This window comes from Labrus bergylta, chromosome 7, assembly GCF_963930695.1.
Source record: "Labrus bergylta chromosome 7, fLabBer1.1, whole genome shotgun sequence".
Lineage (NCBI taxonomy): Eukaryota > Metazoa > Chordata > Actinopteri > Labriformes > Labridae > Labrus > Labrus bergylta.
This window is the reverse complement of record NC_089201.1, coordinates 29,816,280-29,828,761: the sequence shown is the minus strand read 5'-3', so window position 1 is coordinate 29,828,761 and position 12,482 is coordinate 29,816,280. Positions and strand designations below refer to the sequence as shown.

The 12,482-nt window shown below is 38.7% G+C and overlaps 1 protein-coding gene across 2 annotated transcripts; it reads left to right on the top strand.

Annotated features, from left to right (window-relative positions):
• The first annotated feature begins 2,106 nt into the window (after window positions 1-2,106).
• Window positions 2,107-12,074, top strand: LOC110001894 (kelch domain-containing protein 10). Of its 2 annotated transcripts, none has more exons than XM_020657450.3 (10): window positions 2,107-2,366; window positions 3,705-3,797; window positions 4,557-4,778; window positions 7,749-7,903; window positions 7,994-8,142; window positions 8,230-8,314; window positions 8,399-8,465; window positions 8,549-8,596; window positions 8,680-8,819; window positions 10,521-12,074. In XM_020657450.3, exons 1-10 carry the CDS (start codon window positions 2,282-2,284, stop codon window positions 10,728-10,730), a joined length of 1,254 nt encoding a protein of 417 aa, XP_020513106.1. In that variant the 5' UTR covers window positions 2,107-2,281; the 3' UTR covers window positions 10,731-12,074. The 2 variants fall into 2 exon arrangements, with proteins under 2 accessions (XP_020513106.1, XP_020513105.1); XM_020657449.3 differs by having other exon boundaries at window positions 4,515-4,778.
• The last annotated feature ends 408 nt before the right edge of the window (window positions 12,075-12,482 follow it).

Sequence of the window (12,482 nt, the reverse complement as noted above, 5' to 3'; positions counted from 1 at the left end):
GAAAAAAGGTGGCTTGTTGAGAAACTGTTTTTGTGACAGAAAAAGTGTAACTTCCTTTGAACAAAAAGTATTTCTTTTGATGACTACTGCACATGAGAATAACATCATTTTTGACTTGATGACTGTTAATATGCTGTTTCTATGTCTGTGTTTTCATGTAACATTTTACAGCCATGCAAACTCAAGAAAACACGGTTATATGTAAAAGTCAAAGTTGATCAATAAGGTCACATTCAGCTCAAAACAGAGTTCCTCCATGCAACCACATTTAGAGACATGCATGTAGTTCCCCCTGTCACTTTTATTTGTTGGGTGTTGCTGAAGTGCATTTATAAACAAAAATGTTGACAGACTTTCTTTTGAGTGGTTTACATGTTTAAATCTAACCTGCACACAAATTAGTTTGTAGTCCAAATAAGACTGCAAACAAGATGTCACAGATTTGTGCAAAACATGTTTAAAGTGCTTTGATTGTGTGTGTGTGTGCTCAGCTCAAAATGTTGCTCTACAGGCTCCGGTAAAGTCTTAGAAACTGAACTGTCGTGTTCTCAAGAGTCTGCAATAGATAGGCCTATCTCACATTACAAGTTTAAACAAGATCCTGCAGAGTAGTATATCTGTTTGAATCATTTAATGCAGACACAGAAGGAATCTGATGAATCCCCTCAAATCACAGTCGTCCCCTTTCATGGTATCAAGCCTAAGGTCCACCTTCCTAATATATAGATCACACATGGGAACAACAACAAAAAAAAAGTTGATGACACATCTCCCGTTTAATCTCTGTCACTCAGCCTTGGCTCATTGTATGAGCACCTCTTCAGTGCCTTTGAAATGTCATGTGTGCTCTCTGTGTCCTCTTAAAGTTGCACTTTAGTCACTTCAGTGAAGTTTCAGGTCAAAGGTCAATTTGTAAAACAAGGAACAAAGTGAAACCTGCAAAAAAACAATTGAGGCAATTTGAGATTGTAAGCGATCGACTCTTAAAAGGAAGATGAAATAATTGTTTTGTGATCCAATCTTTTCCTTGTCCTTATCTGCTTTGACGTTTACAGATGCAGCTCTTTTGTTTTAGTTCTTAGCTGTTTCTCTATTTTCACACATGGAAAAGGCTGATCTGTGTGTGTTTTTCTGCTTCAGCCTCTCACAATGAGCTTTAAAACCAGATAACTGCATGTCAGCTTCTGTCCCTGTAGATCTGGGGCAAAGGTTGACTTGATCAAAATGAGTCAACCTTTGCCCCAGAATTGTACTGGACATACAGTAATTGTATGTCCCCTCCATCATAGCTATACAATCTAAAATCAAGAAATTAAAGGCTTTATATGTGATTTTTTTTGATCCAGCAGATGTTGCTCTTAAGCACCAGCAAGAAACCAAAACAACTCGCGCTGCATTGTTGTGTTAGCATGCTAATGCTAGTGATCTGCATGTAAATTTACCTGAAATGAGCGTGATCTAGAAACACAGTTAAGCAGTGAGTACAGTATGTTATTCTTCTTTTCTCTAGTCCCTCAATTAAACAACTTTTATACACGAGGGGAGGAGTCAGCCGGCCGTCCTGGCGATGTAAACAAAGTGAAGATAGGACTCTGAAAACTCTGAAAACATCACAGACAGTGGGACTCGGGTGTTACACCCATTGTAGACAGTCATGACTCACAGAGTTATTTTCAGAGGAGATACTTGATTTATACATTTAAGTGTGAAAAATCACATAGAAAGACTTTAAGAGCAGGATTAAAAGTATGTCCGAGCTGAGAATTAAAACATTACAATTTGCTACAGCGTGAGGGATCTATGCCACAGCGATGCTTTTGTGTCCACAGTAGCAGTTTTTCCCCCCAAGGAGATGTCATACTTTTATAGATCCCATTATCACCTTGTCAGTAGGCCTATCAATCTGTATAGCTGGTATAAAATAAGTGTAGTGTAGAAAAGGTTATTCAATTACCTACATAGTGCGTACATTTACACTACAACGATTTATATTATATTTAAGTGTGAAACATCACATATAAAGACTTTAATGCAGCAGCAGTTTCATTTAAATCTCCGTGTGACTCTTGAACGCGACATGCGGGGCTCCTCTCCTCTGATTGGTCAGTTCAGGCCAGCTGGCCGTGACGCTGCGTGCCACTGCAGCAGGTGTGGACGCTTTACTGTTTGTTATTTCTTTATTTCAGTGTGACCTGTGTGAGCTCTCGGGGCCCATGCCACAGCAACGTGTGGTCAAAGTGAAGCCGGTCCTTTTGCGGGTCTGTGAGGTTAAACTGTGGAGATGTGTTCAGCTGAGGAGGACGGAACCTCCAGTCAGCTCAACAAGTTTGAGAAACTGTCGTGGAGGCCCTCAATCCGCGACTCAGGTTTGTAAACAAACCCAGAGAACCTGCATTAAAGCAAAGCAAACAGAGACCTGCAGGTGAAGAGTCAGCGTAGGTCTCCTGTTGTCTTTGTTATGTGTACACTAAGATACTACTTTTGTGTCAGTTAGCAGAGATAGTAGTGTTGTGTCACGGATAACTTCAGCCTAACAGGCTAACAATAGCTAACGCTGCTACGGAAGCTTGCAGGAATTTAACGACTGAATAAACATTTAGAAGGCACACAGACATGTCGTGCTTTTTCTTTCTTCACATGACTCATGGTTTTTACAGAGACTTACATTTGGGCAGACAGTTAGCATCATACAGGAGACACAACATAACGCATTGTAAGGGTTTGTCTCGTTAGCTCAATGTGTTCAGAGAGCATGCTATACTTTATAAAAGTCATGTTTTTCATAGTTAAATTCTGCATGTTTTTGAATGCAAAACGACCCCTCTGTTTCCACTGGCCATGTGCCCAGAAAGAGATCATGTATGGAATCATAGATCTAAAAAAGGGTAGAAGATATCTGGATAGACAAGACTGTGTGTGCAGCCTCATCATGACTAAAAGCTTACAGCCAATCATAACAGCTGACTTCCCCTGTGACAGGAGTCAGTATTAATAATGATATTAATAATATCTTTATTTATATGTCACCTTTTTAAAAGAAATGTTTACAAAGTGCTGTGACAGACAAATACAGAAACACAACAACACAACAGAGATCAACAGAGAGGGCGACATTGTAAAAATGCAAATAACAGGAATAAGATTCAACAGGCAGGTATGGAGAGGCAGGTCAGTACAAAGAAGGAAAATTAGATTAAAATGAACCAGGAGAGAACAAAATAAAAACTGAGGGATAGTGGGACGACGTCACATCACAGGCTGTAAACACAGAATGAAGATTAAAAGAAGAGATAAACAGGACATTGGTTAAATGAATAAAACAACAGAGAGCTGAAGAGTTAAACCATAAAAGGAGGAATTTAAAAAGACTGAGAGCAGTACAATTAATACAGGAAGGGAAACAGTTAAAGGCTAAAACATTTAAAGAAGAGAAAGATAAAAAGGTTAAAATGAATAAAAGGAAGAGATAGATCTTTAAAGGAGAAATCACATAAAAGCAAGTCTTTAAAAGTGAGTTTTAAGTGTACCCTCTTGTTCTATTGATTCATATTTTAACCACTAACTCTCAACATGATTCTGCTTTTCTACGAAAGAAACTTTGCACAGAATGTCAAATCTTGCAGGTTAATAACTGGCATTCTACCAGCTACTGAAATGCATGCATCACATCAGCTGTACATAATTTAACACTCTCTCTTCGACAGGCTCCAAGAAGCGAGCACGATGGCTTCAGGCTCGGCGCATCTTCTCCCCGTCCTGCCCCAACCTGCGGATCCCCAACAGGTTTCTGAGAGAAGGTACATAACTAGGTTGAGGATTTCCTTCAGGTATAATCAAATAAACAGAGATCAGTGCTTGATTAATTAAGAAAACTACAGGGCAGTGCAAATTATTTATTATTTAAAAAAAACAATATTATTATCCTTTAGTGATGTTTCAGTCTGGACCCCGTTGTTTTACTACTTGGATGGATAGTAGCAGTGATTGCTGCTCCATGTCTGTCCTGCATGATATACATTTTTTTATATTAACCAAATGCTGCTGCATGTGTATCCTGCATGGTTTATGTATTTTCTCCTGTGGCTGCGCACCTGTCTGCTTATTATTTGTAGCTTTTAGCAATGTTTGAATTTTTTTTTTTTTTTAGGGAGCCTTTTCATAAAATCTGCCAGCGACAACAGATGAAAATTAGCTTTTGGGCTAACTCTGGCATATTTACTGATTTTTTTTATTTTTTTATTAATATGCAATGTCCCTGTAAAAAATCCCTGTTAAATAAAATAAATAAGACCAGAGCCATATGAACTAAGTGATCTTGCTTTTGTAAAATACATCCTGTATATTTTTTACTGTTGAAATCAGCCGGGGTCATCTCTTGCACTCACAGTAATCATAAGCAAAAATTGGCCCGCTTGGTTTTTAGACAAAATGGTTCAACATCTTCTTGTGTAATATTTTACAATATAGCGGTTTCTTTTGCTGAAATAATTTCCATTTTTTCCCACTAACATCAGGGACTGAAAACGTAGTCTGTCATGAACGTGTCCCTCCCACAGGACACTGTGTACCCCCCGCCCGGAGTGGACACCGCTGTGTTGCAGACAGTGCCAACCTGTATGTGTTTGGAGGCTACAACCCAGACTTTGAGGAGGCAGGCGGTTCAGAGAATGAAGACTACCCTCTTTTCAGGGAGCTCTGGCGGTTTCATTTTGCCACAGCGACCTGGCAGCAGGTCCGCACGGAGGGTTACATGCCCACTGAGCTCGCCTCTATGTCAGGTAAGGAATCGTGCAATGCCCTCCATTTTTTATTTGAATGACACCTCATCTTTAACTGGCTGCAAGTCTTAATTAAAGGTACTGTAGCAAATGTTGATCAAATGTCAGTCCCTGTAATCTAGAAAACATTCAGTCAGCAACATAATAATTCATCTGCTCATCATTAAACACATTTGCTCAAACAGGATCAAATAATAAATTATGCAGTTTGGTTTTTTACACCTGGGTCAAAGATAATTCACTCTTACATTACAGTTTACTGTTCTTTCCATTTCTTGTAAACACAATAAATGCTCAGACAGATGTCTTCAAATTTTGCACAAACTTCTGCTCTGACTCAAAAATGAACTAGATTTAGATGAATAAAGGTCAAAGGACACCAGGACCTCAGCATCCGTCCCATCCATACAAATTCCCCTTCATCTTGCTACAAACCTTGTATACCTGTTTGTCATTCTTTTGCATGAAGGGTTGAAGGCTTTATATTTCTATATATATTTCTATATCTATATATACATACCACCAATCTTAAAATATAGTCTGGTGTTGCTGTACATTTTGACAAATTGCATGTTGCATGTCTGGATAAGAGGCTCCTTTGTGTTTAGTGTCGAAATAGTTTGTGGATCAAATCTGAAGAGAAAAAGCAGCATGACACAAAAACAAAGATCGACTACTTTATCATTTGCAGAAAGACAGAGTGATGCTTGTATGTGTTCAGGCCATGATGCAGGTTTGCATGCGGTCTTACTGAGCAAGATCCAATCAGTCATTTATTTCATTTGTTCAGATAGATAGATAGATAGATAGATAGATAGATAGATAGATAGATAGATAGATACTTTATTGATCCAGAGGGAAATTCAAAGCATCCAGTATCAGGTTACAAAGACATGACATGAAACATTTGTTAAGAATTAACCACAAAACCTATATATATATATATATATTTATTTATTTATTTGATCAATTTTCTTACTGTCTAAAATAAATACCTCTCCAGTTTCCACCAACATAACATTGATGGATGTAGAGGCAATCAACCCGAGGCAGAAAATCTAGTCCGAGTTCACAGATACACACAACGGGTCTGAGTGAACAACACTGAACACAAACAGAGATGTTTGTTGACGAGGATTCTTTTCAATGTATTCCTTTTGAAGCAGTCTGACATCCTGCAAATAATCTGTGTGTTTACATGCACTCGCCTAAACAAATGACTTGCTAAATTTAAGCTGTTTCAGTTTGTTTAACCCTCAGGCATCAGTTTAATTTACGACCCTCTTAAGTCACTTTGGACAAAAATGTCCATGCCAAAAAACTGCTATAAAAATAGAACAGATTGATATTTCTTTCTACTTTTTTCTTCATAAATCTCTTAAACAACTTCAGCCCTGCTCAAAACTACCAAACATTCAATCATTTTTAGTAATTTAACCCTTTAAATGCCAGTTCGATTATGATGATTCTGGCATTTAAAGGGTTAAATTCCTAATAATTATTGAATGTTTGATATTTTTTAACAGGGCTGAAGTTGTTTAAGAGATTTATGCAGAAAACAAATATAAATCTGTTCTATTTTTAAAGCAGTTTTTTGGCATGGACATTTTGTCCTGAGTGACTTAAGAGGGTCGTAAATGAAACTGATGCCTGAGGGTTAACACACATGTTTATTGACCTGTTTCCATATACCAATCCCTATTACACCGAAGTTGAATAAAAAAACATGCCACTGATTAATTTATTAGCTGTAGGCTACATTATGTATGCACTTATGTTAGCTTATGCTATTTATGACAGGTTGAAACACAGTGTCTTCATAAGATCACTCTGTCACTTGTTTTGAAACTTTTCGCTGCGTCTGTTGTAGGGGACTTTCTCTTTCCTGTTCTCTCCCTCTGCTCCACCGTTCCTTTTCTTGGGATCGCCGTCTGTTTCACCTGCTGTTAATGTTTTCAATGTCAGTTGAGAAGCAGCAAGTCGGCAGTTGACCTTAACTAGCCCCCTGTGCAAACAGCAAAGATTTGCATCAGACTTTTTCACTGCAGTAAAACAAACAACCTGTGTGATCCACTTATCAGTGCTTTGCTCTGCGCTGCAGCTGGTGGTCCAAAATGTCTCTGCCTTTTTTAAAAGTTGAAACCAAGGAAGTGAAATGCTTCAGCGTGACCAATTGAACCTGCTGTTAGTTTTTCACAAGTACAAATATTATTGTGTTGGCTTTTCATGCCTTTATTGAGAGGACAGTGTAGTAGTAGTAGTAGTAGTAGTAATCATTTATTTCAGTCACAAGAAAAAACAAAAACATTTTGACCTAAAAGGTGTGAGGCTGAAGCTTTATCTTATCACACCTACCCTTGTTACAAATCTTATTATTTAAGACACGACTAGTTCAGTTACAAAAAACCAAAAACATATCGGAACAAAAATTTGTTCCAAGAATCTCTTTCAAAACAAAACAAATGAAACAAACAAAAAACTAAACAGAAGTCACACTCTCAAAAAATAATCAAACCGACCTTTTATATTTATTAAACACCATTTTTTTTTTAACAAAAATTTAAATCTGGAAAGTGAACGACACATTCTTAATTCTATGGCATAAGTACTCCACAAGTTAACCCCTTTTACCGAAATACACCTGTTCTTTATGTTTGTCCTTACCTTTGGTTTTTTATACACACCTGTTCCCCTTAGTTCATACCGGCTCTCTCTAGTTTAAAAAAACCTCTGAATACTGTTGGGAAGCAAATGAATGTATGCCTTGTACATTATCTGAATTATAATGCGTGTAAGTGTAATATGGAGGTGAGAGGGTGGGGGGTGGGGGTGACGTGGTAAGTGGTAGTGGGTGGGAGTCATGTTTTTTGACCACTCAGTTTGCCTCCTTGAACCAACTTTTTTTTTTTTAAATGATAGTAATTGAACTGTTTTAGATTCTGATGGTTTGGATGTGTCTTCCCCCGTCAGCTGTTTTACACGGTAACAACCTGCTCGTGTTTGGCGGCACTGGGATTCCATTCGGTGAAAGCAACGGCAACGACGTCCACGTTTGCAACGTTCAGTACAAACGATGGAATCTGCTCAACTGCAGGGGGAAGAAACCAAACAAGATCTATGGACAGGTAACAGCTTCTGTCTCTCTAGAGTCTTTAGATGTTTTATCAAAATGCTCCAACAAATCTTTTTTTTTTATCTGCGTTTTCTGTTTGCAGGCGATGGTCATCATAAACGGCTACCTCTATGTGTTTGGAGGGACAACGGGGTACCTTTACAGCACCGACCTGCACAGGCTGGACCTGACCACCAGGGAGTGGACCCACCTCAAACCCAACAATGCACCCTCAGATCTACCTGAGGAGAGGTCAGACATCAGCCGATGTGAACAAATGCAGAATGTGTGAAATGTAGTAAACCTTCACTGAAGTGAAAGTGATGTTTGGTCCTTCAGGTACAGACATGAACTGGCTCATGACGGACAGAGAATATATATTTTAGGAGGCGGGACTTCATGGACGTCGTATGCCCTTGATAAGGTTGTAGGAACGAGCACAAAGACAATATTTGACCAAAAAATAATAATAATTTCATCAATCTGACATTTTATTTGTCTTCATCAGATTCACGCGTATAATTTAGAAACCAACTACTGGGAGGAAATAGTGACAAAACCTCATGGAAAAATAGGTTTGTCATTCATGACTAAGATTTTTTTTTTGCATGTAGATTGTACACTGATTTTTAACTTTAATTTGTCACCATGACGACAGGATTTCCCGCTGCTCGCCGGTGTCACAGCTGTGTGCAGGTCAAAGATGGTGAGGAGTATTTTCACACACTTACTGTAATGTGATTAATTTCTTTTTTTTTAACTGCTTCTTGCTGTGTGCCTTACCTGCAGAGGTGTTTATATGCGGGGGTTATAATGGAGAAATGATCCTGTCCGACCTGTGGAAGATCAACCTGCAGACTTTTCAGTGGACCAAGCTGCCTGCCGTCATGCCAGAACCGGCGTACTTTCACTCTGCTGCAGTCACACCGGTCAGTAAAACACAGGACTCTCCCACCAGCTGAGGGTCTACAAGAGGTTTACGTTTGTTTAAATTGCTATAAAAAAAAAAGACACAGAACTGGGGCGCTGGTGGTGCAGTGGTTGGTGCGTGCGCCCCATGTATGGAGGCTGTGGTCCTCAAGGCGGGTGGCCCAGGTTCGAATCCCACCTGTGGCTTCTTTCCCACGTGTCGTTCCCCACTCTCTCTCTCCCTGATTTCCAGCTCTATCCACTGTCCTGTCTCTCCATTAAAGGCACAAAAAGCCCAAAACTAAATCTTAAAAACAACATATTATTCAGCATAATGAAAAAAATGGCCGAACATGGAAATTTGCTATTAAAGGAAGAATGTGCGACTTTTTGATCCAGTAGGTGTTGCCATTGAGCACCAGCATTAAACCAAAACAAACAGCTGTTTGGGGACACCTCCGCTTTTCTGAATTAGAACACACCATTGTCGCCTGCATTGTTGTGTTAGCATGCTAATGTTAGCACAATTTGGTTAACTTCATATTGCACATAAAACTGACAACAGAATGACCGTGATCTAAAGACACTTAGGTGACAGCCAAGCAGTGAGTATGTTATTCTTCTTTTCTCTAGTCCCTGACTGACAGCTTTAAAGGTTAGGCCGTCCCGTCCATGTAAACACGATGTAAACACGGTGTAAACACGGTGTAAACACGGTGTAAACACGGTGTAAACACGATGTAAACACGATGTAAACACGATGTAAACACGGCCCGACAGCGGTACAGCTAGCAGGACTCCGCTTCTCACTCATTGTAGACAGTCATGACATTTACACAGGAGATACTTGATTTCTGCTGAAATGATGTGTAAAATGTCACACATTCTTCCTTTAAAGCTCCTCATCAATAATCAAAAGAAAGGGGAGAAAGTCACCCAAACTAAATATATTATGTATGTATAGGGTTTAGCATGTTTTAAAGACTTTATATGATCTAGAAACACAGTTAAGCAGTGAGTACAGTATGTTATTCTTCTTTTCTCTAGTCCCTCAATTAAACAACTTTTATACACGAGGGGAGGAGTCAGCCGGCCGTCCGGGCGATGTAAACAAAGTGAAGATAGGACTCTGAAAACTCTGAAAACATCACAGACAGTGGGACTCGGGTGTTACACCCATTGTAGACAGTCATGACTCACAGAGTTATTTTCAGAGGATAAACTTCCTAATCAAAAGGAAGTTTTCTTTTAGAACGTACAAAGGGGAAAAAGTCACCCAATCTAAATGTAAATCCTTTTTTGTCAAACTCAAAAGACTGTATAGGGTTTAGCATGTTTTAAAGAATGTGTCCGTATTCTTAATGCCTGTTGATTTAAAAAATATATTTTGTTAGAAATTCTGTTTATTTGATGGATAGCCCCTTGAGATGAACCATCTCGTTTTCCATTCACCATATTTAGAAATTGAATGAGAACCAGCACACAGTTGTTTCAGTACAAACATTCATTATCTATCTTATACCTACAACCTGCGTGGGAAGTAACTGTGGCACACTTTTGTAGATATGTAAAAAAAGTTGAAACCTACATTATTATTTTTTTTACTTTTGTTGCTCATAAAATACTTTAGAGTTGAATAAAAAGTGATCGATTTTAGTTTTGACTTTCAAATCAATGAATCAGAAACAATTGTTAAATTGTCTAATTTCTGCTGCCCTCAGGCCGGCTGCATGTACGTGCACGGCGGCGTGGTGAACATGTCCGGGAACAGGAGGACTGGATCGCTGTACAAAGTGTGGTTGACGGTGCCCAGCCTTCTGGAACTGACCTGGGAGAAACTGCTGAAAACCTTCCCTCATGTAGCCCAGCTGTCCGCCCCTCAGCTGCTCAGCCTTGGACTGACGCACACGTTGATACAGCGACTCAAATAGTGAGCAGCACTGACACTAAAACGAGCCCGCCAGAAGGTTTCTCCAACAGGACACAGAAGGTCTGATGATGTCAGTAAGAGAAAAGTTTTAAAAGCCTTTTTGACTTTTGTAAATATGTTTACTTTTATTATTTGTTATTTTAAACGCTTGGCGTGATGAGTTTCTCTGTGTAGGAATGTGTCAGAGTTGACTTTGCACACATCCAATCAGAGGCCATCACGCTCTGCTGATTCCATTTTCTCCAAATACTTCAAAAGTTTCTCATGTTTTGGGTCCACTGTAGTTCATTTTTGTTTGTTTTTCTAATTTTTTTTACAACGTAGAACTGTCAGAAATGAGTCGATTGGGAATAGTTTCATGACAAAGAACACTTCTTCTTGAAAGACAAAATGAATGTTGCTTCTGCTTGTATAATATCGGCTTCCTTCAAGCTCTCTTTACTGTTTCTGTCTAATGTAACGCATGTTGAGTCAGCTGCTGCTGCTGCTACATTCACTGTGATGGAGAGTAACTGTTAAACAGTGCTGGATGTTAATTTTTTAGTTTGAAAATTGCTACATTTCTCTAAAGACTGCTGATGAAGTATGTAGACCACTTAACTGTGAAACCTCTCAACAGTCTGATACGGTCGATCACTAAATGAATCATCGTTTAGCCTCTAGTCTTAAATTACATTTAGTTCATTAGGCCAAGTTTTAAATCGATATCCGCTCCCCTGACTGCTGTGATCAGACCTTATGATCCAAAACATCTTCAACATGGCATCACTGTGAATCTTCTTGTGCCTCTCATTTTAAAAAATGAAGCTTAGCATGTCAGATGAATTTATACACCTGTAGCTTCACAGTGATCCTCGAGCCTTTTTAATTTCCTCATTTAGTGCCTTCTCAATTTCCAAACTGACATAAGCATTGCTTTTATAAATTGTGTAAATCTTTTTTTTTTTAAAGGTTTTTTTTAGTTTTCTTCTTCTGTGATCTACCTGGTTCTTCACACTTTAGCCCTTTTGTGGTTCTGAACTTCTGAAGACTCATCAGGACATAGTGCTTTTCTTTAGTTCTTAGATATGTGTTACCTAATTTATTTAAAATCATGAGTTTATTCTCATTTGAAGCCTTTTTATTGCATAGCATTATTTTATTAGTTTTTTTTACCCGTTGTCTTTTTTTTTCTGAAGACTGCTGTAGTGCTGTGGTACTTAGAAAATAGTTGGTATAGGACTTTGTTCACTTTGAACCAGGTAGAGTATGTTTTGTGGTACTCAGGATGTTGAATACTATGATCAGTCTGCATGGCTCGGGGAAAAACACTCAGCTTGCCAAGATGTCAACAGACGGCCATTTTTGTGAAAACAGATATAATTATGTCAAGATCTTTGGTCACTGTGGACTGTAAAGCTGTAAAACCTGTAGTACAACTCCCAGCTGCTCATGGAGAGTCACATGATTGCCTTTTTTTTTTTTTTAAAGGAGACTTCTTTCTTGACTTACAATTGAAAATCTGCGGCATTTCATGCTACACATTCCTAACACTAAGCTGACTATCATTAAAGTCATCTATATCTGATTGAGAAGCAGCAGTCTGCTTCAGGACTTGATCGATATTCTGCCTTGCTGAAGATGGATTTGTTTCTATTTGCATCTTTTTTTGATGTTCAAGTCAAACGATGTCTTTTGCATGTCCGTACGGTGTGCATGTGACTCGATGGGAGAAAAAAGCCGTTCTGGCTTTAATGTACATTATGTTTTATTG

What these genes read in the sequence shown, in the direction of transcription:
- LOC110001894 (XM_020657449.3), top strand. Translation starts at nt 2,282, where the DNA reads ATGTGTTCAGCTGAGGAGGACGGAACCTCCAGTCAGCTCAACAAGTTT. An exon ending in AAAACCTCATGGAAAAATAG is followed by an intron (nt 8,466 to 8,548) that starts GTTTGTCATTCA and finishes CCATGACGACAG; the next exon opens with GATTTCCCGCTGCTCGCCGG. An exon ending in ACTCTGCTGCAGTCACACCG is followed by an intron (nt 8,820 to 10,520) that starts GTCAGTAAAACA and finishes TGCTGCCCTCAG; the next exon opens with GCCGGCTGCATGTACGTGCA.